This window comes from Drosophila yakuba, chromosome X (genome assembly GCF_016746365.2).
Source record: "Drosophila yakuba strain Tai18E2 chromosome X, Prin_Dyak_Tai18E2_2.1, whole genome shotgun sequence".
NCBI classification, from domain to species: domain Eukaryota; kingdom Metazoa; phylum Arthropoda; class Insecta; order Diptera; family Drosophilidae; genus Drosophila; species Drosophila yakuba.
The window spans coordinates 23,059,346-23,086,293 of NC_052526.2; the positions used below are offsets into that span (position 1 = coordinate 23,059,346).

Consider the following 26,948-nt stretch of genomic DNA (forward strand, 5'->3'; position numbering starts at 1 on the left):
AACACCACGGGAAAGCCGTTACAATTGTAATGGAGTTCTATATTATCACAAATTATCGCGCTTATACGGAATACTTTACTAATGCAACAAAAATACTTCAATTGAATATGTTTACGGTTACATAGCGAAAATTTAAAAAAAAATCTACGAACACCATCTACTATAGCTTTAAGCAAACGGATTCAGAGAAATTAAAAAGTAACCAAAAAAGTTGGTGCGCCTAATTTAAACTTATTTGCATTTTAAATACTGAAAATGACCAATTTTCATACTAGTAATTTGACTAAATAACTTTAGTAAATAAATAAATCATATACAAAGAAAATTATTATGACTACTGTAATTTAAAAAAAAATAAATTACATTTAAAAAATAAATATTTCATAATACATAGTACATGCTACTACAGTCTCTACAGGGTTAAACCAAAGACATTAATGTCTCTACTAGAGACATGGAAGATACTCTTTTTTGGATATTTGTTGAGAAGTCTTTAATGCGATATCTTTGATAAATGATCTCAATAGATTGACTGATCTGGTGATTCGGATCAAGAATATGTATGTATTCATTTATTCTTTATAGGGTCGGAAACGCTTTTCACCGAATTTAGTAATTCCGCCACAAGTAACGGGTACAACAGCCCTCAAAAACAATCTATTTGAAATTTTTGATCTGGATATCATCATTTACAAGGATAGACATTGCGAAAAAGGTCATTGGGTAAACAAATAAAAATACCACACTAAGCCAAACAGCATTGGTGGTAATGTAAGTGAAAACCCAATAAAAATTCCCAGATAAAGCCAAGGTGACAGTTTGCATTGCTTAATATTTGTTGTCTCAATATTTATTTTCTCATTTGACTAGATATTGTTCCTTCATAATGCGTTTTTGTTCGGTTCATAATAATTCATTATATTGTTTTTAGTTTTTCGGTTAATACCTTTTGGCTTGCGCCGCATATTTGTTTAATAGCAACTAATTCCAGCGCAGTATATGCCCACAAAAGAATATGCATCGGGGGCATATATCGCGTCGGGACCGTCGATTTTTGTATAATTATTATATAAATATAACATGTGAGAGTGTTTGTCAACCGAACGGTTTGTTTGCATAGATTTCCTTCTTTTTTATTGTACATACAATATATATGGTATATACGATATAATATATGTAGAATTAAACTTAAATAATGTAACATACATAATACATGAATGAAGATTCATTTCTTAGGGGTACAATATACACATTCACTATTTATATTAATATTCCATTGAGAGTCGTTTTAAGAGTTCGTAGTAGAGCTGTTCGACATGAATTATTGCGTTATGGAGAGGACAAGAAATCGAAAAAATTTAAGCCTTTGGGAGGTTGTTAGTCTGGGATGAAGAATATATTCATTTAACACGCAATTAACAAATCTATTTGCATGAAATTTTTCTAAAACACAATCAACAAATCAGTATGTATGGCAAATGTATATGAATATCTTCGTTAGGTTTTAAATAAATACAGCATTTCGGTTTCTTATACACTTTTTGCGTCAACAAAGATGATTTGCCTATATTGTTTCCCATTACTTTGTAGTTTAGTTTGAATATAATTTAATTTAATTCACAACAATAACATTTGAATATGCATTTTCGTTCACGTTTTTGCTTTTGCTTGTAGTTTTCAATTCATTTCTAAATTTATTAAATTAGTGGTATACATAAACCTAAGTGTAGCTGATGGCTATGGATAGTTTCAAGTTTGACACCCCATATGTATGGTGACCAGTGTTGGTTAACTTTATAAAGCTGGCAGCTCGTTCCAGGGTAGGTTAACGTCTTCTAAGGCTGGCAGCTCACTCCAGTGTTGATTAATCTATGCGAAGCTGGCAGCTTGCACCAGAAACTTACACGGTAATGCTAACGTTAACATTATGCGAAGTTGGAAACTGGAGCCAGCGATGTGTAATCTTATTTAAGGTAGCAGCTCCATTTTGTATTGGTTATGTGCATTTGAGCCTATGCTTTTAAACGCTAAGAGGGGAATTCGCTTTTTTTCTGCCTTCGGAAAACTTCCTTTTATTGTTTCTTCGTTCGCTTGTATGAGTTTTAGTGTCTTGAGATAATAACCACTATGCATATGTATGGGTTGACTTTAAGTACGATTCTGGTCTGATATCAATTAAAATTAACGTGATCATATGTCTACAAGTAACGAAGTTTAATTTTTTAGGGCCTGGCTGGGTTAGGTCGGGGGACTATGGCTGTGGTTATATGGTTCATAGATTAAAGGTTAGGTAAGATGCTTTAGCTTTCTGCTCGCCCGCTGATGGATCCACAGATCTCGACTCGACTTCGTTCATTTGGCTTTTTACACAGCGTTAGCTTTTTCCTTCGTCTGCTTTACTCGCACTCTTTAATTGCTGTACTTAAGCACCGTATTGTATATCATGTAAGTATATAACAAGAACGATAAGGAAACCCATGCAAGAGGAATATCTACAAAAAGCTGCTGCCAGTGGCACCGCCTTCCATTCACATGGGAGTGTGAATATCAGATTGAGCCCTAGTGTGCCACCGGATAAACACCGGAGCAGCGCGGCTAGCCAGCTTAGTTTGAGTCCGTGTCCGAATCGCTGGGCGGGACCGGAGACGCAGTAGGCTTGGTGGCCGTGCTGGGCGGCTCCTCGCGAATAGGACGCGTTGCCGCCAAATACGCGTTCGTGGACTCGCCGTGCGTGGTCTCGATGCCAACCCTGGAGGGGAAATTGATGCATAAGTAGTTGTACGTTTGTTTAAGTGCTTTTATAATTTTGATGCAATGTGGTCGGGGGTCGAGACAGATTGATTGCTGATGTATATTTCAAATATGAATATTTGAACTTTTTCAGGACACAAAATAATTGTCATAAAACGATGTGTTTTCAAATGAAATGTTTCTTTACAATTATGTCTCAGTAATGTGTCTCAGTAATGTCTCAGTAATTTAGCAAATACATCAATTGGAGTGGAAGCTTCTACTCAGCCAATGGTAATAATGTAACCATGATTCCATACTTCATCGCTACTTACTTGTACTCGTGCCGTGCCAAATAGCGGACGTACTTCTCTGGCGGTTCATCGGCATCCGAATCTTGGACACTCACGGAGCGCACGGTGGTATGCGAGACCTGCGTGGCGGGCATAGTGAACTCCACGAAAGCGTATGGCGCCAGTTCGCTTGGAATCTGGTCATACGATGTAAGTGCCATGCGGCAGACCAGCTGATGTGTGGTATACGCACCTATACGAAAGGTTAAAGATTAAATCACTGCGACCGAGTATATGCCATTACGTCCGTACAAAGGTTGAGTCAAAGCGTCGAGGGATCTAACATAACCTTCGATTGCTCCATAGAAAAAAAAAGCGCGCTCTCAAACCAACCTCTTTACTAGATCTACTCGCCTAGTGATGCTAATCAAAAACAAGTCATACATGGCTACTACGTCCTTACAGAGAGAACATTTTTGCTACAAACATTGAAAAATTTACCAATTTTGTAACTGAACCTTTTTTATATATTTCTTACTTCCTATCTTTTTTTCACAAAAAAAAATAATTTTACGAAAAACTCCAGTTTTTAATCGTTTCAAAATAATTTTGAAAAGGTGGAAAAGGTGGATTGCAAAGTTAGTAATTACATTCCACTTAGAAAAAAATTTGAAACGAGAATAATATTTTCAAATAAAAGTTAACAACAACTCTCCAATTTCGTGTTGGATTTTTTACGAATATTATCGAGAGCCCAAAACTACTCTATAACGGCCAGTTGTGTCTCAGGAACCGAGTGCACTACTCTTTGGTCAGACGATACAAGTACAAATTCTGATACTCGTGTCGCAAGGGTGGTTGAAAGTCGATCTTTCTATCACCTATTTTCTTCTTTGCTCGATCTTTCGGTTCCTTGGCTCCGCTAATGTAATGTAATTTACTTATATTTACTAAATTGATTTCCTTTACGGTCTTTACGGTGCTAGGGAACGCTTACATTAGAAGTATTCCGAAAAACATATTTTCGAAGACGTACAGGAACAGTGTACGAATATACTATACTACTATAGCTAGAAGGGTTCCACCATGCTTCCGATGAATCCCTTTTCCGTGTTCCGTCGCTTGTGAAAAGGAATGTTTAAATGTGCCTTACAGGCAATGTTATTTTTGAAGATTATCTTGACAATTTTGCTTGATTATCTCCATCTCTTCCTATAACAGGTATCTTATTGTCGCAGCACTCAAGAAATTTTGGAAATTCGGTGGTTGTGCGTCTGCATCACTAGATCTGCTTATCTTAATTGTCTTGCTTTATAGTTTTCAGGATCCCGAAATTTTCAAAGTTCATGCGGAAGGGCAGAGAAATGGCACATGGCCGAACCGACTGGCTAGTGATCCTGATTAAGAATACTGATATGCATAATTATATGGTCAGAAATGCGTTCTTCTACTTTTTGTTCTACAAGTAACGGGTATAAATATTAAATTCATCTTGAAACCTTACGAAAAGGCGCAACTAATTAAACATATATTTTGAATAAGCATGGTGGATATAAAAAATTAAATAAAATTATAGAGATGGTTTCGATTGACTCAATCACAGCTTTTTATTGCCGGTTTTCCAATTAAGATTTTGTTCGCATGTGTGTAATTTAAATGATTAAAACCAATTAAATATTTATCTGATTAAAATACATTTCGTTGTTGAATAAAAGTCAAATTTTGTGACAGTACATGATATCAACTAATAAAAAAATCAATATTTGAAATGTACCTTTTCGGCATGTACATTTTAAGAAAACGCTTAAGGCAAATAAATATTTCCCCCTCTTTGTATTTTAATGAAACTATATTTTTCGTCAAAAAGGTTAATATGAAAAGTTTTGCATTTAAAAAGTGCTATCGTGACCATTCTTACCTCGTTAAGAGGTGTATTTGTTTGATTTGTTTTGACATAATACTTTAAACACGAAATGGGAACACGAACACAACCACCAACGCCGAATATTTTGCCATTTTAGGCCAAAAAATGGAGTCTTGGAAACTATTTATCGATAATGTAAAAATGCATTTTATAAGGAAAGCTCACCTTGACCCTCTTTGGGCAAACGGGGACAACGCCACACAATGGCCCGATGGTGATGCTCGTATTTGGCCTGTCCGGAGGTCACCTCGATCAGCGACTCCTGAAGCGTGTCTACGGCACCCAGGATCCGCTCGATACCCTTAATCTTGCCTGTTCGCCGATGAGCTGACTTAACCGAGCCATATCTGTTTCAGGGTACCATTAAATACTCAAAAGCCAGATGACTATTGCCGGAAATACTCACCTGAAGTGCTTCTCGACACGGAACAAGTAGATCCAGCATTCGGGTATCGGGAAGCGCACGGAGACATCCTCGCAGGGGATTTGGCCTAACTTGCGGGAGGTGAATCCCGGCACCAAGATGTCAGCCCGCAGTTCTACCTTGTTGCCGCTGACGCACCAGGTTGCCTTCAGCTGCAGCGGAAGTTCGCGATTCTTGGGCGGACGCACACGGAAGCGGAGCAGCTCAATATAGTTCGCGTCTGGCGGTTGAAATCTGCACGGGATCGGGATCAGGATAGCGTTTTATTTTTGTTCCTCTAACCCTTAAATTATGTATAACGCCATTTTCTACTTACTTGATGGTGCGCGTTCTCTCGTACTCCTGCTGATTAACAACACTATGAAACTCAACGGCCTCCAGCCTGATCCACTCCTCGGTGGCCACCGGGATGATGTCGTGCCGGCCGACAACCTCCTTCCCCTGCCGCCACATATCGTTTACGCCCAACTCGATGGTGGGCATGCCGGTAAGAAAAGCGAGGAAGAAGAGTCGCACTCGGGCAATCTGTTTGAGGATCTTGCCCTCGAAGTCCTGTTCTACAGTAATCTCATCAACGGCGGTTACCTGGACCTCCTCCATTTTGTATGTCAACGCTCGCTCCCGCAGAGCTGGAAGCTTGAACAATGCCTCCTCGATGCAGACCGAGAACTGCTTCATGTCCTCGTAGTTCATTGAGCCAATCTTGAAGAGCTGGGACGACTGCGGCGCATGCTCTACTGGCAGGCCCAGTTTTTTTAGATCGCTGCCAAACTCCTTGACGCCTTCGTAGTCGCCAGCGATGGCGTATTGTGCGAACTTGGTCAGCTTATTTGTGATCCGCTCCGCCTTTGTTACTTGGCCGGGTCTAACGCCGGGTCTCTCCTTGTAGAAAATGTACTGTAGTTTCATCGTGAAAATCTTGCCGAACTGGTCATACTGCTGAGCCCCGATCTCCGACACAGAATACGACGGTTGTAAGGGCAGTTCTTGGAATGGTTGCTTATCGCCCGCCTGGTTAAGCAGCTGCACCACCGGCACATCGTTCTGCACCACCAGTCGAACAAAGATTTTCTTCCAGAAGCGCTGACCAGTGATCTTCTTCTTGTTGGGCTGCCGGAGTTGCATCTCCCATCCGGGTCCAATGTAATGGAGTCTCGGAAACTCCTCCAGCGGTTGTGATACATCCTCGTCATAGAGCGGTGTCTGTGGCGTGTCCTGCGAGTCCGTGCGTTTAATGACGGTTCCATCGGCTGGTGGCGGCCCCGGAGCCGGGAAGCCACTAACATCCTCGAACGGATTGACGGTTGAGCCAGGCGGCGATGTGGTCTGTGCCTGGTTAACCCCACGCGCCGGCGGTGGTGGTGGCGCAAGCTGGGGGGCTACCCCACTAGTTCCTTCAGCCTTCGGGCGGATAACCACGCTGAACTCCTTGTCCACCGATTCCACGGAATCTGCGCGTGCGGGCGCCTGCATTGCATAGAAGTCATCGTCCTCGTTGCCGAATCCATTATCCGCCGAATTGGTGTCGCCAAAAGCATTAGCCGAGATTGTAGCCGATCCGAAAGCGCTATCTCCCCAAGCTAAAAAAAACCGTCGATTCATTAATTTAATAAACTTCAACTATAATTTATATCAATATAGTAGGCTATAGTAAGATTTCTCGACTATCCGATACCCGTCATACCCAGCTAGTGGCAGTGAGAGGTCATTAGGGTAATAAACTTCAAGCTTAGTTCCAACCTGAGATCATAGCGTTCATACGGCCGGACAGACAGGCTAGATCGACTCGACTAGTGGCCCTAATCAAGAATATACATACACATATAGCCTGAAGGGTCGAAAACGTTGTCTTCAACTTGTTACATACTTTTCAACAAATCTAGCATAGCCTTTTACTCTACGGGTAACGGGTTTATTAGTTATATAGACATCAATGTTTTCGATGTTTTTGATCATGAATTGTTCTTATTCCTGTTCTTGTTGTCCTTATTCTTATTCGGTCCACATTAGCATACTCTATAAATTTATGATTACTGCATGGATATAGAAGGTTCTTTTAGTGTCTTTTTATTAAATCTTATTCATATTTTCAATTAATAAAACTTACCATCCCCGCCTGTGGGCGTTATCGCTCCGGAACCGCCAAAACCATCCAGAATGCTGATATTGTCCTTCTTCACCGAGTCAAACTTGGCTGAGAATGCGTCAAACTCGTCTGGCTCGGAAGCAAAGATATTGGCCGTATAGCTGGGCGCTTGCGGTGTTTCCATCTCCGGTTCCGGATCGTTCACCGCAAATATATTGGCAACTACCGCAGGCACGGGTGCGAGGTTCGGCTCCTCTTCCTCCTCGGGGCTGGCGAAGGGGTTGGCGGACAACTGACCGCTGGCCAGGCCGCTGGAAGCCAGCGGAAAGTCTAGACCGGTGTCCATTTGCTCAGGCTCCGGCTCCGGCTCGGGCTCGGGCTCACTGGCTATGGGCTCATCATCGACGAGAGCTGCCTGGGTGGTCACTAGGCGTTCCGTTGGGGGGCTGTGATCAGAGACAATTTCGGGCTCCCTTTCGGGTTCGATTTTTGGTTTCGTATCTGTCTCCGGTTCCTGCTTAGCCTGCGGCTCATCCTCGTCATCAGATCGCGGCAGATCCTCCACCGTGGTAATCTCAATATCCGGTGTGGTAGCCCTCTGCGTGCTGGCGGCCCCCGGTGGTGCAGCCATATTATTCACCTGCCGTTCCAATCCAGTAGCTGCCTGTGGTTGGGAGGTTATGTCATGGGTGCTTTCGTCCGGTCGTATTAGTAGGGAAGTAAATACTGGTTCATCTCGTGAGTTGTTTCCGTTCCTCTGCTCCTCGTTCAGCTCCTCTTGTTCCTGCGGCACATCCTCGCCAATCGCCTCGGGCAGATCGTCATGCAGTAAGTCCGGCTTGGATGCTGGTGGGGCTGGTGGTGCATGTGGTTGCTCAAAGAGACTCAGTATGTCCTCCTTGGACTTGGGTGGCGGCGGCTTGACCGGCTTACTTGCCGTAGTACCAAACATATCCAAAAGGTCATCCGCTTCTGGAGCGGCTGGCGGTGGACCAGCTGCGGCCACCGGTGGTGGAGGTCTCTGTGGTGCCGCTTGACCTGGAGGAGCGGGACGTGGGGGAGCAGGACGAGGCGGTGGTGGGCGAGGGGGTTGTTTCATCGGTGTGGCAGGCAGTGGAGCTGCCGCCTGTATATTCGGCACCGCTGTCGGAACTGCAAAGGGATTATCTAGCGGCACCCCGCCTGCCACTCCCCCAATTAAATCCGCCTCCATTCCTTGAGTATGGGCACTCGATCCACTATCCACCGACACATCCAGGAGATCGGCTAGTCCCGAGTCCGGAGTAGGACTCGGCGAGTGCAGATCCCGCATCGAAACCGGGCTGGGCGATCGGGTGGCAGGTATACGACCTAGTAGCTCCGAACTAGTTTCGTCCAACTGACTGGACACCGTACTAATTAAGTCTTGGGTGCTCTGGGGAGGAGCCTGAGGGCGTGGCGGGGGCGGGTGCGCGTGCGATTGCAACTGTGGCTGGGACTGAGGCAGTTTCTTGCCCTCGTCCTCCTCCTCGGCGCCTGATTTCAAACTCAACGCATCGTCCTCCGCCTCGATCGTAGTGCCAAAGAAACTCATTGCCGGGTCAAGATCGTTGTCATGCGCAGCTTCCGCTTCCGGTTCCGCCCCCAACTCGAGATCATCGGCGCCAAAGGCAAATGGATTTGAGGCGCCTGTAGCTAAGTATGGTAGTGAACAGTTAATAAATATATTATATTTTGCAATTCCGAAATAACATTTCAGCTGCTTTCAATTATGTTATATTATTGAGTAAAGTATTATGTTACATAAGTTTGAACCATAACACTAGTTAACTCTCGGAAAACGGCGAACAGCTTAGAAGCCAAAAACAAACTCAAGGATAAAAAATTTCAAGGTCCAGTATACTGACTTAGAATCTTATTTAAGGTTAGTTAGTTAGTTGTCCTAGGTTAAATTAGTGACATCTACGAATGCTGTTATATTTTGTGACAAAAAATGATATTCAACTAAAAATATTTATCTCTTCACTGGAAAATGTTCTTTTTTAACGAGCGAAATAATTTCGAGCGGCATTAATTTTAGATAGTGTATGTAAGGTTGCGATCGTCTCTCCTCAGTACGAAGGTTTCTGTTTGATGTCAACTACAAGTGCAGATCAGCTTCTGTTTGCTGAACCTACTTATTTTCTCTCATAAAAAATAAGAAATACCTGTGAGATTGAATTGAAATCGGTACAAACCTGCTCCAAAAGGATTATCCGTACTAGGTTCAGGTTCTGATTGCATGAGAAACGGGTTGGCAGCCGCATCGCAACCATCTAGGTCTTCGTCCATCAAAAAGGGATTCGCCATGATTTCGGATTTTACTTCTCTGCGATAAAGGATAGTTTATATATCTTATATTAACGTTCGATCAGCTCGCTTTCCAGCAGCTTTATCTCTGCCTCGCCGGGCCCTAGATTCTCCGCAATTGAAGTGTCAAACGGGTCAATATCCTGGGCGGACAGGGACGGTCTTGAGTGCGTCGAAGGCGTGAGGACCTTGTCGCCCAAGCCCAACTCCTGAGCGTCGCTTTGCACGTCAAGGACGTCAGTCACCGAAGTCTTTGTTTCCGGCAATAGTTCGTTTTCTAGAAGTTTTAACTCAGTCTGACCCGGCTGCAGATTTGCCGCTATGGAGGTGTCAAATGGGTCTATTTCCTCCTCCGATTTGCCGCTGCCACCTAATTTGTTTAGCTTCTTTCGCTCTTGAGCGGGAGTCAAGACCTTGATATCAATATTCTCCTCGACGGCCAGTAAGACTTCAGCGGGAACCGGAGTAGGTGGAGCTCGGGGATCAAAATCTGGGTCGGAAAGGCTGTGACGCAGATTCGTGGGTTCGGAGATCAAATCCTTTTCAATATGTTTCAGCTCTATATCGCTGAGCTTTGCCTCGGGCACATAGGACGTATCGAAGGGGTCAACGTCCTCAACTTCGCGTTCACGCTCCTGCAAGAGATTGTCGGATGGTGCGTAGTACGGCGTCAGTGGCTTCTTACCAGATCCCAACTCATTACCCGCTCCGAGGAGATCTGGTGCAGGTACCAGGAAGCCCACACTCTTGGCCTGGATGTTAAGACTCAGAGAGGACTTTCGACGGGATGTGTCGAAATCCGTCTGTATTTGCTCAAATTTTACTTGCGGTTTTGCTGGTTCTTCTTGATCCGCTCGTGGATCAAAGTCCGGGTCACTCAGAGAATGTTTGAGGGTACCTCCGTCTCCGCTCGGATCGTTAAGGAGCTCGCGCTCCAGAAAGCGCAGTTCCGTAGACTTGGGTTGCACCAGATCCGATACGGCCGAGGTATCGAAGGGATCAAAGTCCTCTGCCTCTTGGTCGACACTTAAAGTCGGCGCCAAGGGCGCGGGAACCACCTGGCTAAGGTCGGTAGCACTCCCAGCGAGAAGGTCGCGTTGTGGAGCTGCTAAAAAGGAAGGCCCAGTGGCTGGTTCCTCCGCACGCGGATCAAAGTCGTCGTCTTCCTCAAGAACAGTGGTCTTTTTAATCACTTGCTCCGCGTAATTGGTGTTAAAAGGATCGTCTTCCGGGTTCTCCTCCTCGTCGTCCGACACGTAAATCGCTCCGGGTACAATATGAGGTCCTGTGGGCGGACGGACTGGTGGTGGCGGGCGCTTGGGTTTTCCTAGGGTTAAAACAGGAGTAATTTGGTTGGTTAGAAAATTTGAAAGGACTTTACTTGAGTAATGGATTATACAAATTGCATTTGTATGCCTCTCCATCTACAGCTTTTTTTATATTTTTTATAAAAACATATATTAACCCAGACATAAACTGTGCAAAGCTCCATGTATCTGCTCTTTCAATGCCAACTAAATTTTGTATTAATATAATAAAAATACTCATAGAACTTTATTCCAAGCAAAAAGGTACATTGATGGTACTTTCATTGAGGAAGCGAAATGAAAGAAGCAAAAATAGGAATAGCAATAGTTAAATCTGCAAGCCTAATCCCAACATTCAAGCTCTTAGGTTTTCGAAATCTTAACATTTATACAAAGGTATAGTGGCTGCACCTTGTATAATAATACAACAATACCAAGACCAACAACGCTCTAATCTACATTCTATATTTACATACATATACATATGTGTATTAAGTCATTTTTTTCCTCATGTATTAAACAGAGTCCCAAAACAGAAAAGCAGGGAGAACTCTTACCTGATTCCTGGTCCGGTTGCTCTTCGAATTCGGCCCAACTGCCTTCTCCAAAAGCTTCAGTGGGCAGCTGTGCGACAGGCAAAACAACCTGACTAACGATAGTGATCTCTTCCTTTTTGGTCAGCGATTCCGCGGCTAGTTCGGCGAACTCGTCGTCCTCGTCGTCTTTGAGTGCATCGAACTCAGATAGATCCGGGTTAAGCAGCTGACTTTCCTGATCCTGCTGCTCGAACTCGTTCTTCTTCTCGTCGGGCTGCTTGTGCTTAATCAAGTGCAAATGCAGGGAGACACTAAGATCAATGGGAACCGAGGACTCGGGCAGTTCCTCGTCTAGATCGTCAAGCAGATTATGCTGCGGCTCGGCGTTCGATGTGGCAGTCAGAAGATCCGCTTCCGAATCAGCTAACTCCACGCTCTCGCTAAGAAGGAGATTCTGGATACCTTTCCTTAACTTCCGCTTGGGATTTGCTAAGGCGACGGCGTGCTCCCGGTCCACGCGACCGGATAAAACCTCAACGGCTGCACCGAGACTCAGTAGCTTCTTGTTGCCCTTTGCTCGTTCGGCACCAACAATAACCTTCTCCGCGTATGCGGTGTCAAAGGGATCGGGACCGTCGTCGGCAAGTACGGGGGAATCCGGTAGAACGGCTAGTTGAAGCTCGCCGCTGGTGATAGCCTCAATGTAGTCGGTGGCAAAGATGTCATCGGCCTCGTAGTCGCCTGCCTCTTCTTCTGATTCAGATAGCTGAACAACCGCCTCCGCTAACTTGTCTCGTTGGGCCTCGATCTGCACCAGGCGCCGCCTTTCCCGCTCCTGCTGCTCGGCTTCAAGGCGAGCTGCCTCCTCCTCCTCCTGTTTCTTTTTCTCGGCAGCAGAGGGTAGGCGCTGGTAAAATGACTCCTTCTTGATTCGATCGAGCTCGTCCTGGGTTTTATGTAGAATGCTATCGACGCCAGAGGTTAGTGCCTTAAATTTGGCCCACTCCTCGTCGCCGCCGGCAGCTCCCTGATTTTGATCCGATACCTGTTGGTGGGCGTTGCTAGAGGATGATCCCGATCCTAATACCGATTTAGAGGCTACTGGCTCGTAGTGGGCCTCAACGTCTGATGCCGCTCCGTCGGATTCGCCGGCGTCCGATTTTGTGGCCGCCGCCTCCTGTTTGGCCTTTAGGTCGCGCTTGTACTGCTCGAGCTCCTCCTCGGTGAAGAGCTCCTGATCCTTTTTCGACTTCTTCTTTTTCTTTTTTAGGCCCTTTGGTAGCTTAAGCATTATCTAATTGCGGAGACATCGAGATCGGTCTGCAAATAGGTCGTAAAACTTACTGACTCCGGTCGAATACGAAATCGTACTGGAGATGGAGGTGGCGGTGTGGTTACAGCGACTACGTAGAATTCAGTTTAGTTCTAGTTGGATGGGGTCTTGGAACTGCGGGTGGGAGGAGCAGAGGAGGGATTATGTAAGATATGCACGTCTCTCGAAATCGAACCGGTATCGAAACTGGGGTGTCTATAATATGATGGTTTTTTGGGTTCTTAAGCAATGCAACGATTTGCCCGCCCACTCACCGCCGCCTTATCGGTTGTTTTTTCGGATGTTCCAGCCGTTATCGCTTAAGTTTAAAGAAAAACCTAAAGAATATCCAAAAACAAAAATCGTTTGCGGAAAATTTGATACATACTTATGTACGTACATATGTATATACATATATAAAGCGCTCGATTGTGTACCTACACGTGAACTTGCCGAATTGCCAGAGCTTTCCCACCGCACCACCAAAAGAGAGACGCAACAGCAGTAGTTGACTCAGTCAAAGCTCAAAGCCCTACACACACGCACACACAGTCACACACAGTCACACACAGAGAAACTCACACTCGCATAGCAGGAAGGAATATTTCGTTGCCCGTAAAAATAGGCAACATATATTCTAACACATTGTTTATACAAATTATTTGCATTCAGGACAGTGCAGATTTACCATTTCTTATTTTTTTTTGTCTTGTTTGTCACTTATCTCGTCTAAAGAACTTAAAGTTGAGTTCTTTGATTTCATACCACTTTCTACATCAATACGAAACAATTTTTTTTTTTTGATTAAATCTTTAAGTATAGTATACGAAATTTACATTTTCAGAAGATTATTGCAAAATCAGGTTCTAAAAAGAATATAATGCAATGCAAGGTTATAACCCATCGCGAATATTGTGTCATAGAAGTATTACATCCCAATTCACATATAGACCTTTGAACAGGTTTTACAAACAAAATAAAACTTTAAAAAGTTCTCCGACTATTAATGCAATGAATATAGGCACCATAGTCTCAATGGACACGAAGATTTTATATTTTTAGGGATCTACATGAAAAATCCATTTAATATCATTGTGGTAACAAATATAAAGCATATTTAAATCCACATAGAAATTCTTGCAAGGTAACTTTGGCTGGAAAAACTAAGAACCAATTGTTTTTGTTATCAATGTCAACTATATAGACCAGTTATTACTATTTAAATATCTTTTGTTGACGCACTTCCTTTCAAAAGCTTAAATAGCTTCAATTTTCGCACACATGTCACTTGGCACATCGGTCCAGTCTTAGTTGATCTTGATATTAAATTAAAGTTAAAAAAAAACGACAAGTACGTTTTACAATATATGTATGTCAAAAAATGCGAGTAAAAGTGAGCGTCGAATGCCGCTTTTCCCACTCTCTATCCGTTAAAAAAGGCAGTAGTACCATTTTTCCTCATTTCTTTCCTTCTTTTATTTTGCCAATTTTTTCTTCCTTTTCCTTTCATTTTCTTCTCCTTTTCAATGTGAATTGTTGGGAAAAATCGATGCTTTAGAGTCTGAATTTCTGATAAGTGCGAGCGAGTCGACGTATTCGTGCAAAAGAGACAGCGCCCACGCACTATAAATCACACACACTTGAGCACACATACACGCGTCACATAGAAAAGTTGAACTCTAGAATTATATATGGATGGGTATGGGAGCCCACTGTAACTGTAACTGTAACTTTTCGTATGCCTATACCCACTTTGAAAAAATTTTACGCTTCTGAATTTCCCGGAGTTTACTTTTAGGAAATTATGCAACTTACGTCTCACTCTTTTGCACACAATTATCGAAAAAACTTCATTTGTACGAAAAAAAAAGAATCACATTTATCGCTCTTCTTTTTGGAGATAATATTTTGGCATATACTTTAAAATAAGCAAAAAGGGGGAGCACAGGCGACTAGCGTAGTTTGGTTTTAGAGGACTTGTGGTTTTTCGTTTCGATTCGCTTCGGGGGCTTTACCTCTGATTTGAACTATCGGGAAATCTAGAACAGAATGAATTAAATGTCGTGAAATTCCGTAGGAAGTGCTTTTCGTCAGCAGCGACGTCAGCAGAGGAGAAGCAGCGTTACGGCGCGCCAACGGTATATCCTGCCAAAGCTGCATAGAGCTTTGTAAAGCACTGTACTCAAGGAAGTTTCCTTCCACAGCTGACATTGGCCTTTTGTTACGCTATTTGTTACCCCTGTGGAATTTTTGCTGCCCCGAAAGCTTCAAAGCTCAGCAAAAGGCTCTCTGAAAAGAGGAGCGCTGTCATCTACGTCACTGTCATATGACGCTTGACATTTTATCTAGTCTTGATTTCTGACGCATGCGTTCGTAAACATGTTTCAGCCCTGAAAATATTGTAGACTACATGTGATATTTGCATATCGTGCATATTCACATAATCGACTGCTGTTAAAATTATTATCTTATATTTGAGAAGCTAACGCTTTTCACAACCTTCTCCGATTTATTTGAAATTTGATTATAACAGGGGCCAGGGCTCATATAAGTTAAGTGCGACAAGAATATAAACTCATAAGTAAGCGACAAGGCCTCCAGGCATGCATTATTGTAGCTAATAACGTTTCGTTGAGCTTAATCCGAATCTTCGAACATCAAATGCATTTATTAAGGAATGGTGTTTACGTGAAAGCGTTAAGAGTTTGAAGATTCTGTATGCTCTATCCATATCTTATAGTTTCCCAACGGATGGACAGATACATAGGTAGGGGAATGAGTTTACTATAGTATATTAATTTCTTGTGTATGTCCATGCCAAAAAAATCGCCGTTATGCGGTTAGAATCCGGTTATACAGAAAGGTGGAAAAAAATATTTTTTTTGTTTATTTTAGGGTTGCTATGTTCGTAATATGTTTTAACATAAAACAAATTAATTGTTTAATCAAACCAAAAATATATTAAATTTTATTAAATAACATGGTTTTTCATAAGTAAAAATCCGAAAAAATTAGAAATATAACGGGACATCTCATGGAATATAGGCATGAGGAGGTATGCACACGCACGCTGTAAACATTTTTGTGACGTCCGTCACGGATAGAAACATACATTTCTAACAGAGTCGTCTGATGCTTAAATTTTGCCGTATTTTTTGTGTGGCACGTCGGAATACCCGGATGAATTATGAAAAATCTCGTCGGTATAAGCGGTTTGTCGCTAAAAGCGGAGACGTACTAACCTAAAGTCCTTTCATATAACTTTGTATGGTGACCAACCAAGCCATCGTGTTTCCGTCGCAATGACCGGACTGACGCTATAAGCGGAGTCGTTATAACCGGATTCTCCTGTATTTGATCTTCAAAGGATTACAAGGCGAGTCAATATGGACATCCGTCTGTCTGTCCGTCCGTTTGAATGCTGAGATTACTGAGTCCAACAGGTAATAGATTTTCCCTGGTAATCAATTATTCAAAGTTTCGATCTCTCCCTCCCTTTGACATAATCAAACCACATGCTAAGCAAATACTTATATTAAATTAAATAACTTATGATATATGTAAATAATAAATACTTTTAGACGTATTCTTTTGGTTTTGGCTTCACTCCGAAATGAAAAAGCGCTAGAAGTACGGCACAACAACAATTAAATAAATTAGGTACAATCTAATGGTTGCAGTCAACAGTTTGTAAATACTTTTTAAAAATGAGGGGATGCTTATCACGAAAGGACCTGATGTCGTCGTAAAGCTTCACTAAATTTAATTGAATTTCAAGTTGAAATCTTTATTGCCCGAAAGAAGTAGCACTTTAAGTTGAATTTCGAATATAAGTGAAATAGTATTCTGAAGCGTAATTATACCCGTTACTCGTAGAGTAAAAGGGTATACTAGATTCGTTGAAAAGTATGTAACAGGCAGAAGGAAGCGTTTCCGACCATATAAAGTATATATATTCTTGATCAGGATCAGTAGCCGAGTCGATCTGGCCATGTCCGTCTGTCCGTCCGTCTGTCTGTCCGTATGAACGTCGAGATCTCAGGAACTACAAAAGCTAGAAAGTTGAGATTAAGTATGCAGACTCTAGGGACACAGACGCAGCGCAAGTTTGTCGATTCATGTTGCCACGCCCACAAACCGCTCAAAACGGCCACGCCCACACTTTTGAAAAAGGTTTTGATATTTTTTCATTTTTGTATTAGTCTTGTAAATTTATATCGGTGTGCCAAAAATGTATTTGCCACGCCCACTCTAACGCCCACAAACCGCCCAGAGCTACGACGCCCACAGATTTGAAAAATGTTGTGATATTTTTTCATTTCTCTATTTGTTTTGCCCATTTCTATCGGTATCCCAAAAATTTTTTTGCCACGCCCCCTCTAACGCCCACAAACCGCCAATAACTGTCAGTGTTGAAATTTCTTCTTCGCACATCCACTAGCTGAGTAACGGGTATCAGATAGTCGGGGAACTCGACTATAGCGTTCTCTCTTGTTTCTATTTGGTAATAAGTAGTGGGTGTCATTGGGTGGTGGGTGTTGTTTTCTGCTAAAACATTTATTCAATAAAATTTTTGTTTGAATATAGAAATAAGTACAAAAAAAATATTAAAAGTGATACTTTGATATATCGATATTTTGATGCTTTTCCTAAAAAAATCAAAACAATTATGTGCTTAAACATCGATTACAATACAATCATCTTCCCATATATAATACTACTTATCGATATGCTGAAATTGAGCACATTGTTATGTGACAATTTTGCGGTACCTAGGGCTGGCGAATATTTAAAAAGATTAATCGATATTTTTCCTTGACATTCTTAATTAGCTGCTGTCTCTAACACAAAAAAGGTAAACAAACCTCTAAACTAAAACAATAACTCGGAAATGTAATGGTTTGGATGTAATGGCAATGCGCAACATTACATTCCCAATTCTCTTTGCCGGAATTTTTATTGGCAACTATAACAATTTCATCTGCCATACATTGAACACTCGAACACATAACATCTGATTCTTTAACATTGACTTGTCAATACTAAGTCATCAGAGTAGTAATAAATATTAAACATTAGTTGCGATCCGAGTAACAATGTATTACATACGTTGGCTTAACAAACGGTTTTAGTGATGGAAGAAGTCCTCTCTTCGGCCCCTCTTATGCTTACTTATGCGTACTTATTTATTGAAATGCACAATCGACTGGCAGAGCTAAAAATAATAATAAAAATAAATAACGATATGGAATGAAACATAAAAATACCTCCTCAGTTTTTTAGTAATACCAGGCCAGTCTGGTTTATTAGTATTCACTAGGAAACATGGTAGCACTGGCCAACGGCTGACTGCAATGTAAAAATTGTTATAAAGGAGTATTTGTGGTTTCTTACGAAGACATTATGCATGAAAATTTGTCGCGTGTACTCGCATACAATAAAAACTACAACAGTTTTAAATTTGATCAGCCGGGAGCCTTGAAAAGGTTATAAGTGATACAATATTGAATGTATCTCCACGTTTATTTTGGTCGAGAATTGAATTTCACATTAAACATTTTATTTGCTAATAAGAATAATTCATACTCCTTATTTAAATACAAACAATCCAATTCCCAACAAAATACCTACTTATTTGCCTAAGCCGACAACCGTCTCCCATTTTGGTCCAATCCGACCTGAGTTTGTTTCCTCACATGAGTAAACCCAAACAGATGGCGGGCGGGAGATACAAAGTGCGTCTCGCTCTCTTTCGATTCGACTGTGCTGCTGGTTGCAACTATCTTGTTCTAATCCGGGCACAGTTCACAAACGTATTCGGCTTTCCAAGCGGCAACTGTTGAACCACCAGGACTGGATGTCGTCGTAGAACTGCGTTTTGTGGCCAAACGCGGGAGCATGGAGCCGTGCGCAAAGTTCGCAAAACGGAGAGCTGGATACCAAGCGGTAGTGGCGGCGCCACCAGAAGTAGCTAACATACAAATCCGGATCCCCAGCCACGTAGCTCATGTACTTGGCCAGCTCTTCCACGGTCTCGAAGCGATTAGCATCGATGTACGAGTGGGGGGGCAGGATGCGCGAGTAGTCCGCTCCGCCGAAAACCACTGGTATTACGGTTCGTTGGAGGGCATCGAAAAGCTTCTCCGTCACGTAGTCGTCGCACAGCGAGTTCTCGAATGCCAGGTAGAAAAAATAGTCGGTGTCCAACATTTCGTCGCAGCGCGGATCACCCCGGATGCAGCTGAAATGGGATCAATATTTAGTAAGTAAGTATCAGCTGTATCTGTGCCATTACAAATTCTGAATTTAAAACAAAAGGTACTTGCATGCCCGTCGGTTGTTACCAACGTAAGGCATTTCGTTAAGTTCGCGTTCTTCATATTTCAACCCATAAGATATAATATAGCGACAAAACTACTAAACCGACTTATCCGAAATTTCTTATACATTCTTAAACATACGTAAATTCGCAGCGAAACGGATCCGTCTGTTTTGTTATTTTCTAAAAGCAGTCAGATATCATGGTCTACAATCATGCATATGACTTATATGACATTGACTTGTAAAACCTAAAACTAATTAAATATTTTTTATATATTTTTTTCGGAGATCTCAGGATAGCTGCATACGTGTTGCTGTATAATTTCGCTCACCTGAGTGTTCCGCATTTGCCGTAGATGTCCACGTCAAAAAATTCCTGAAGCCTTTTAGCCAAGACCTCTCTTCTCGACAACGTTTCGCAATGCGAGACAAACCAGGCGGCCGTTTTCGTCTTTTCTGACCAGAAGTCCCACACCAGGGAGTCATTAAAAGTGGCAGGAGGTTTCCACCAATGCGGTTTCACACTGGGCGCCACCACGGCGTTGGTTGCGATGTCCAGCAGCTGCCCGTAGGGCCAAAATACATCTGAATCAATTCGATAAGTCATGGTGAAGTTATAAAACCCCTGTTCGTCGTCCAGTCGATGCTTAGTCTCCCCGGGCGGTTCCATCAACGCGAATACGTAGGCCTGGTGGGGGCTTCTCTGAGGAGGCACCGGGCGCAGGAGCGGAAACATCTCCGCCGCATGGAAGACAATGGCGTCATAGAGTTCCACTGCGGGCAGGAATGCGTGCTGGTTGCTGATCTCGCACTGGTAGACCGGACAGTGGAGTTCATCGCGCAGCTCCTGCGGTCCCAGAGTGTCCCAGGAAAGCTTCCATCGCGGATCACCAAAAAAATCGGTCCAAAGGAGAATGGTTCGTGTGGATCGGACATACCGCCCGTGCTGGCCCCTTAAGTGATCCTGCAGGATTTTCGTCTGGTTAAGGAGCGGTGACTGGGTGACCTTATGAAGAACCACCAAGGCACTAAGCAAGACTAGGAGGAGCAGCAGGAGGGCGCCGCGCGGCCCACAAACCAACCGTGTCGATCGAACAGCCATCGACATGTGCCCAACTCGGCCAGATAACAACCGCCAGGTACTTCGCAGCTACAGTGAGCCCTCCCTATACACTTTGAAAAAATGGGAGGAACAAACCCCCTTCTGTACAACCCAGGATCTCATTTGAAGTGGATGAGATATATGAAAGATACGATATTTAGGAAGTATGCAATGTATTAAAACCAAATCACGAGTATATAACAATACTTAAGAACGCTAAATAAATAACGAATTCGGCTCCTTATAAAAAAAGTATCTGCAACTCGTCGTTGGCCGTTTTCACTGTAGCACTAGCCGTGGTTCCCTGGCGAAAGGTGCGAGCCCGATAAGGCAGTCCATTATTGATTGCCGGTCCGATATGTTCTTGAAACTTAACTACCATACCCCATACACACATGGCTCGCACTCCTACCTGGCTGGATAAACATTGGGCTAGATTAGAGATATCGGGCCCTGTAGCCCCACCTCCTTCTGCTCGAAACCGAACTTCTGGCTCTCCCACTTTACATGACCAGCGAGTGACTGAGGTCCAGGCAGCGCTTCAGGAACCGAGCTACCAGAGAGAAGATTACCACAAACCGTAGACTAAGCAGGTCCTGACCAGATCCACTAGAGGCCTCATTCTCCGGCGGCAACTGAAAGCCAAACAGACCTCTGAAGGTCTCAGAGGGTGGCAAAGGCGAAATCTGCTGGACATTCGACCCGCCTGTGGAAAAGTGCCAGCTGTTCCCTGGCCCCGAAGTTCGCCAGCTAATTGCAGTGGAGCAGAGTAATCTCTGCCTATTATCCTAATGCACTGGCCGTTGTGTGGGTCGTGGACATCGTGGAATCGAATTTAATGGCTGATTCTCATGAACACAAATTACATTGGTATCACGATTAGGGCATGTACATATACAAATGTTTATTTACTTGCCTGCTGGCACACTTACAGACCCAAGTCCAGTGGCCATTAGGCGTCGAAAGTGTCTGTACTAGCATTCAATTAGCCTGTCAATTGCCACAATCAACACGGCCCACAAAAGTAGCTACATTGTCACATTGTTAACTCCCCAAGGTCTTGATACACATGAAGGGTAAACTCAAAATGTAATACAGTTCTCAATATGCTGTGATTGCATAATCTTGCTGAACATGAATCCAAGTAGCTCCTTGTTCAAAATACTTCCGAATAAATATTTGGATCTACAGGTAGATGGAACCTAATCGTATATATGTCCATATGAACGTTAAGACTCGGAAACTATAAAAGCACGAACAAGCTACGAAATAAATATAAATAAATTGTATAGATATGAACATAATATTTCGTATATGACAACTACATGGTCGTAGTTTATTGCTGGCCCAGTTTTCATATCTGACTTTGGCGAAGTTTTCTTTATCGCAAATAGTGATATTTCAATAAATCAAATTTTATAATATATAAATATATTGATCGCTGATATATAATACATTGGTTTCCAAATAAGTAGCATTGCCTTTTTTTATCCTATATTCTTTCTCCTTTTAAAAAGTTTTCAATTTAGTTTTTTGTTTCATAGGTCCATCGAAGCGCCTGGGCGTCAAGAAAATCAAGTCCCAAATGATTTGTTATCCAATATTGCGCCACTTCCTCACCATATATGCCTTCTTCCCATCCAGCTTTTAATATAGCGCATTTATTAACAGTCGACAAAATGCTTTTGAAAAACTTTTGGAGTGTGCTCGGACCCAGAGATTTCGGCGGTTGCTGCAACTATGTTGCACATCAAGGGGCAATTTACACGCGCACAACTAATTCTGAAAGTTTAATCAAAAGCTATCCTTAAACACGAAGGAAATGTGATCGAATGTTTCTTTCATTATAGTTTTCATTTTTGGTTCAATCCGAACGACTTATAGATTTCATTGCTAGGTTTTAAAGTCACAGCTTCAAAGCAGTAGGTTCTCGAGATACAAATGACATACAAATAGAAAGACTATTATCTTCAGTAGCTGTAATATGCCCTAACCGGAAATTATGACATACGAAGATTCATTTTGAAGAGGGTAAGCATATTTGCATGTGCTCACCTTAAGAAAAAACAAAAAAAACTAGAATATAATATAATTATTACGCAAAAATATGGAAATCCTAATTAAAATTATATTTGTTACTATTAGACCCTCTTTTTAAGGTGCCGTAAAACTAGTGCGGCTTAAAATGAATCGCCCATCGCTGTGCAAAGCTATCAGCTCCTAACTGAAAAGGATGATTCAGCTCGCCCCACAACAGGCCCGAAAACAAGATAAGTACAAGTACAAGTACATGATAATTTATTGCTGGGCACACAGAAAGAAGAAAATCGAAAGAAAAGAAAGCTAGGTGCCGAGATCGCTAAAAGAAAATGTCTGGGGACTTTCAAGATCAATAATAGGGACCAACAAAAATACGTGGGGTGAATTTGGTACTAAGGATATTTTATAACAGAACACACGCGCTATAAGTAAATTTATAATATATACACAAGATCAACATCGGCTACGGGTCTACTAGTTTATAGGTATGATTACTATCACAATGGGGACGGCTAAATGCCGCAGCAGGATCGCTGGCCCGCAGGATCTCCGGGATCCGGGGCCTCTGAGTCCTCGGAGTTGTTAAAGGTATCCGTATCCGAAGTCTGAAGGCGCAGCGGACTCGCATCCGGTTGCCGCTGGCTCAGCTGCTCCAGCATCAGATGGGTCAGGAGATCAAAGAGCTCTGCCACGCCCTCGTTTTCCTTGGCCGAGGTTTCTACATACTGAGCGCCAACCGTGCGCGCATATGGAAGGGCCTCATCATGCGTCACTGATCGCTGTTCCTCCAAATCAGTCTTGTTGCCGACGATTATCAGGGCAATCTCCGTGCCGCGCATTTGCCGAAGCTCCCGCACCCAAGATTTCACCTTCTGGAACGAGTCTCTGTCCGTTATGTCATAGACGAGAAGGGCGCCATCAGAGCCTCGGTAGTAGATGGGTCCGAGGGCGTGAAACCGCTCCTGACCAGCAGTGTCCCAAATATTCAGCTGGGCCCTTCTCCCGTCCTCCAGGGACAGCTTCCGGGTCACAAAGGAGGCCTGCAGAGTGCTCAAGTGCTGGGCATTGAACCGGTCTTCCATGTAGCGCAGCACCAGCGACGTCTTGCCCACACAACCTGCAATAAAGGGCTATCATCCTTCATGGGCTTATGGATTAGGTTCGTCTAGCTGCGAAACGTACCTTCGCCCAGCAGCACTGCCTTAAAATTTAGCGTGGGGCCGTTCCTCGTTCTGCTCGAGCTCATTGTGGTGTCCCAATACCTAGGTGTCCTACCTGGATATGCATCAGTTTTCAGAGGGGACACGGAAAAACAAAAAAAAAACAAGAAACAATGAAAAGATTGAATTTTTACTCGTCCGCCAGTGTGGCTGTCGTCCAGCACTATTGGAAAGGCACTTGGCCTGGCTAGAAGCGTTTCTTTCAGCAGGCATATATATCTGGCCACACTGCGCTCTCGAGTCAGGCCTAGCCCTTGCACTCAATGTCGCCGAAGTCTGAATTGACACATAGCAAATACTCTTTTGAGAATATTTTAAATGAAACCATATTTTAATTATTTGATTTGCAAAACATCGATGCATCGCTTATCATCGATATGGACAAGCTATCGAAAGTATGCTCGAGACTAATCGATGTTTTGCACATTACCAACACTGGAGCAAGCAGGGGTCCGGACGAAGCGTAACATAATAATTTTTGGTTGTTATCTATTAAAAATCGCTGACCATGGCCTACGACCTGAAGAAGGAGTCGGACGTGAAGGAGTACGTGGACAAGTTGGGCGTGGAGTATCGATTCGGGTGCTACTCCGAGAAGAAGCCGGAAGGTGAGTGCGGCGGTTGCGGCTAGGGCAACGGCGGCAAAAACAACTGCGCTCTATAACCTCCGATGTGCGGGAGGACAAATCGCGGGAATGGGACTTCAAGACATTTCATTTATGAGATAAATAACTGCAGTTTTGCATTGCAGCGTGCCACCTGCTGGGCGACTACTTGGAAGGTATCAAAAAGGACTTCGAGAAGGCCTCCAAGGTGTACAAGTCGACTTGCGACGACTATGGTTACGCAAAGTCCTGTTACAAATACGGTAACTACAGTTTCCTTGGAAAAGGCAAGAGCGGCAGCAAGGGGGACCCACGGGTGGCTTACGAGTACTACGAAAAGGGCTGCAACTTAAACGACTCGGACGCCTGCCTCCACTCCGGCCTGCTGCTCGTTTCAAGGTCCATGCCTAAGGAGATCGACAGGAATGTGCCTAAGGTAAAGGTTCCGCATGGCGAAGAATTTGTTTAAATTTCAACTACTTTCTACTTGATTCATCCTTTATGCAAAATGCTGCATGCTGCACCTATAGCTCATGCCCACCTGTTTTCCATGCGAAAATATAATCTTTGTAGTCATAAGTCAATCGTACCTATGCATACTCATATGCATATGTTCCAATGCACTTATATATCGCAAAATACATGAATATTTTACAATTCCCACAGGGCCTGGAGTTCCTGACCAAAAGCTGCGACATGAACAACGCCACTGCCTGCTTTTATCTCTCCGGCATGCACATCTCGGGAGTGCAAAAAAAGCCGGAGCAGAATGCTGTCACTGCATCCGTCGGAAGTGGAACATCATCGTCGCCCGCGGGAAAAACGCAATTGAAAGACTCTGACTATATTGTACTAAAAGACATGAAGAAGGCTTTCCAATTTGCCCACAAGGCTTGCGAGCTTCGCAACATGTATGCGTGCGCCAATCTCAGCCAGATGTACGCCCGGGGCGATGGGATTGAAAAGAACGAAAAGGAAGCGGAGAAGTACAAGAAGCTGGCCCTGGAAATGCAGGACGAGGTGAAGAAGCAGCAGGAGACGTTAGGGTTCCAGCAGGGCGTGGGCATGCCCAATTGATCCAGCTTCAGTTTGATTCCTGTTAGTATCTACTGCTGCTGTTCTTTGGTCCTTGCTTAGTCCCTTTTTTTCTTCACGTGTGTCTGTCAGGTTTCTATTTACCTTTTACCCATTTTCAGTCAGTCTAACTTTGGTGGTTAAACTAACTAACTTGTGTTTGTGATTTCTGTGTACATAGCTGGCACTTGCATGCGAAGTAGCGAGAGAGAGAGAGAGAAAATAAGTAACAATATAAATTCCTAGTTTTAATTGTTAAAGTTATCAAGTGACAAAAAAAATTCTGTTGATACCTTATATAAAAATACAAACCAGTCTAACCAATAAAGTAGACGAATCAACTCCAGTAAAATGTGTTTTAATTAAGGTTGCTCGTGCACGTTCTGTATAGAATCAAAGCAGTTTTCTTATCAGAATACTAGCTAATCCGAACTAGCCCTCTATCTATCCCTAATTTTTTAAAAATGATCAAGTTTCTATACAAATAAGTCTTCCAGTCGTCAATCTGTATGAAAGTTTTTCAAATGTTACCTGCTGCAGGTAGACTATAGGTTGGATATATATAGCTGCCAGAAATACTCGGAAAAATAAGGAAAAGAAATGTACATTCATCCTTTTTTACCATAAATTTATAATTTTATAATACAAGCTTTACTTAAGTTAGACCTCACATTGTTTATGATAACTTACCAAACTTTGAAGTGTATGTTTAAATTTGTTTTCACTAATTTTGGGGAGTGTGGTATAATTTATATTACTTTAAGCAAATGTACTTAAAAGTAGTGTTGAATTTATTAAGAAATATATGTGTAAAATATACGCTTTTTCCCAAATTTTATTGCAGTCGCAATGCCACGGCCATTTAGGCATTTTGATATGTAAGTCATACAACAACCCTTTCTGTTCATGGTTTTGAGGTATACTAGTATGAATACCACCAATGAACACTTAAAATGCCTTTTTTAAACTTTTAATTTTAACAGTTTCTAGGGAGGTGAGATAAAACTCAGCGAGCAGAGTAATAAGCTAGTTGCCCAATTATTTGTTTGTTGGTAAGAGATTGGGAATTGAAAGTGTAGTCGTCTCACCTCTTAAAGAGTGGTTTGCGTATATGCACTATATAATTTTGAAAAGTGGTCTTCTACCTTTTACATTTAACGTTTTTTATAAACTCAATAAAACGTTTCCATACATTGTTTTTTGTTGAGTTGGGAGATCTATAGAACCTATATTTATTTCGAATTTTGAACCAAGTCACAGTATTCAAAACGACGAAATGAAAGAAAAAACTTCAAATTTAACAAGGAAGAACGATATAGTCCGTTTCATCGAATATCAGATATCAGTCCTTCCCACAGGTTTATAATAAAAACGTCAATCACACTGCAATAAGGTACAGTATATCCGTGGTACGAATGCCGTTTTTTATCACTCGAACGCATAATATTACTATTAAGATACAATTTATTGCAAATAATTTCACTTTAAGCATAAATAATAAAGTAATCTTCTTGCTCTTTGTAGCAGTCCGTTTGTGCACTACTCTCTCGGTGTTCGTAGTCACTACGGTGTTCGTAGTCACTACGGTGTTCGTAGTCTACGGAAAAAGCCTGACCTACTGTCATTCTAAGAGATGGCCGCTTTGT

General features: G+C 42.6%; 5 protein-coding genes across 8 annotated transcripts; 1 reads left to right on the top strand and 4 right to left on the bottom strand.

Moving 5' to 3' along the window:
- Positions 1 to 818: 818 nt before the first annotated feature.
- LOC6526236 (protein stoned-B) lies at positions 819 to 9,808 on the bottom strand. Its single transcript, XM_002102009.4, has 7 exons — positions 9,674 to 9,808; positions 7,479 to 9,131; positions 5,688 to 6,951; positions 5,354 to 5,605; positions 5,113 to 5,294; positions 3,066 to 3,276; positions 819 to 2,749 (listed from the first exon to the last, which is right to left on the bottom strand). Exons 1-7 carry the CDS (start codon positions 9,783 to 9,785, stop codon positions 2,605 to 2,607), a joined length of 3,819 nt encoding a protein of 1,272 aa, XP_002102045.1. The 5' UTR covers positions 9,786 to 9,808; the 3' UTR covers positions 819 to 2,604.
- Positions 9,793 to 15,095, bottom strand: LOC6526237 (protein stoned-A). 3 transcript variants are annotated; one of them, XM_039370473.1, is made up of 3 exons: positions 14,956 to 15,095; positions 11,650 to 12,948; positions 9,793 to 11,112 (listed from the first exon to the last, which is right to left on the bottom strand). In XM_039370473.1, exons 2-3 carry the CDS (start codon positions 12,917 to 12,919, stop codon positions 9,836 to 9,838), a joined length of 2,547 nt encoding a protein of 848 aa, XP_039226407.1. In that variant the 5' UTR covers positions 12,920 to 12,948; positions 14,956 to 15,095; the 3' UTR covers positions 9,793 to 9,835. The 3 variants fall into 3 exon arrangements, with proteins under 3 accessions (XP_039226407.1, XP_039226405.1, XP_039226410.1); XM_039370471.1 differs by having other exon boundaries at positions 11,650 to 13,075; positions 14,956 to 15,093; XM_039370476.1 differs by lacking the exon at positions 14,956 to 15,095 and adding an exon at positions 13,216 to 13,257.
- Positions 15,096 to 18,393: 3,298 nt separating this feature from the next.
- LOC6526238 (alpha-(1,3)-fucosyltransferase C) lies at positions 18,394 to 21,709 on the bottom strand. The gene is made up of 2 exons (XM_002102011.4): positions 19,594 to 21,709; positions 18,394 to 19,181 (listed from the first exon to the last, which is right to left on the bottom strand). The coding sequence occupies exons 1-2, from the start codon at positions 20,367 to 20,369 to the stop codon at positions 18,746 to 18,748; spliced, it is 1,212 nt and encodes a 403-aa protein (XP_002102047.1). The 5' UTR covers positions 20,370 to 21,709; the 3' UTR covers positions 18,394 to 18,745.
- A 929-nt stretch (positions 21,710 to 22,638) lies between these two features.
- On the bottom strand, positions 22,639 to 23,889 carry LOC6526239 (ras-related protein Rab-21). Of its 2 annotated transcripts, none has more exons than XM_039372025.1 (2): positions 23,586 to 23,889; positions 22,639 to 23,533 (listed from the first exon to the last, which is right to left on the bottom strand). In XM_039372025.1, exon 2 carries the CDS (start codon positions 23,483 to 23,485, stop codon positions 22,916 to 22,918), a length of 570 nt encoding a protein of 189 aa, XP_039227959.1. In that variant the 5' UTR covers positions 23,486 to 23,533; positions 23,586 to 23,889; the 3' UTR covers positions 22,639 to 22,915. The 2 variants fall into 2 exon arrangements, with proteins under 2 accessions (XP_039227959.1, XP_002102048.1); XM_002102012.3 differs by having other exon boundaries at positions 22,639 to 23,520; positions 23,586 to 23,865.
- Positions 23,890 to 24,041: 152 nt separating this feature from the next.
- On the top strand, positions 24,042 to 25,648 carry LOC6526240 (cytochrome c oxidase assembly factor 7 homolog). Its single transcript, XM_002102013.2, has 3 exons — positions 24,042 to 24,231; positions 24,375 to 24,664; positions 24,895 to 25,648. Exons 1-3 carry the CDS (start codon positions 24,132 to 24,134, stop codon positions 25,303 to 25,305), a joined length of 801 nt encoding a protein of 266 aa, XP_002102049.1. The 5' UTR covers positions 24,042 to 24,131; the 3' UTR covers positions 25,306 to 25,648.
- The last annotated feature ends 1,300 nt before the right edge of the window (positions 25,649 to 26,948 follow it).

Bases quoted from the DNA above. Each gene is read 5' to 3' on its own strand.
- LOC6526240 (XM_002102013.2), top strand. From the start codon at position 24,132: ATGGCCTACGACCTGAAGAAGGAGTCGGACGTGAAGGAGTACGTGGAC. The intron at 24,232-24,374 runs GTGAGTGCGGCG...TTTGCATTGCAG, and splicing joins CTCCGAGAAGAAGCCGGAAG to CGTGCCACCTGCTGGGCGAC. The intron at 24,665-24,894 runs GTAAAGGTTCCG...CAATTCCCACAG, and splicing joins TCGACAGGAATGTGCCTAAG to GGCCTGGAGTTCCTGACCAA.
- LOC6526236 (XM_002102009.4), bottom strand. From the start codon at position 9,785: ATGGCGAATCCCTTTTTGATGGACGAAGACCTAGATGGTTGCGATGCG. The intron at 5,295-5,353 runs GTGAGTATTTCC...ACCCTGAAACAG, and splicing joins CGTGTCGAGAAGCACTTCAG to ATATGGCTCGGTTAAGTCAG. The intron at 2,750-3,065 runs GTAAGTAGCGAT...TTTCCCCTCCAG, and splicing joins TTGGCACGGCACGAGTACAA to GGTTGGCATCGAGACCACGC.
- LOC6526237 (XM_039370473.1), bottom strand. From the start codon at position 12,919: ATGCTTAAGCTACCAAAGGGCCTAAAAAAGAAAAAGAAGAAGTCGAAA. The intron at 11,113-11,649 runs GTAAGAGTTCTC...TTTTAACCCTAG, and splicing joins GCAACCGGACCAGGAATCAG to GAAAACCCAAGCGCCCGCCA.
- LOC6526238 (XM_002102011.4), bottom strand. From the start codon at position 20,369: ATGTCGATGGCTGTTCGATCGACACGGTTGGTTTGTGGGCCGCGCGGC. The intron at 19,182-19,593 runs GTGAGCGAAATT...ATCCCATTTCAG, and splicing joins GGCAAATGCGGAACACTCAG to CTGCATCCGGGGTGATCCGC.
- LOC6526239 (XM_002102012.3), bottom strand. From the start codon at position 23,649: ATGAGCTCGAGCAGAACGAGGAACGGCCCCACGCTAAATTTTAAGGCA. The intron at 23,521-23,585 runs GTACGTTTCGCA...CCTTTATTGCAG, and splicing joins GGCAGTGCTGCTGGGCGAAG to GTTGTGTGGGCAAGACGTCG.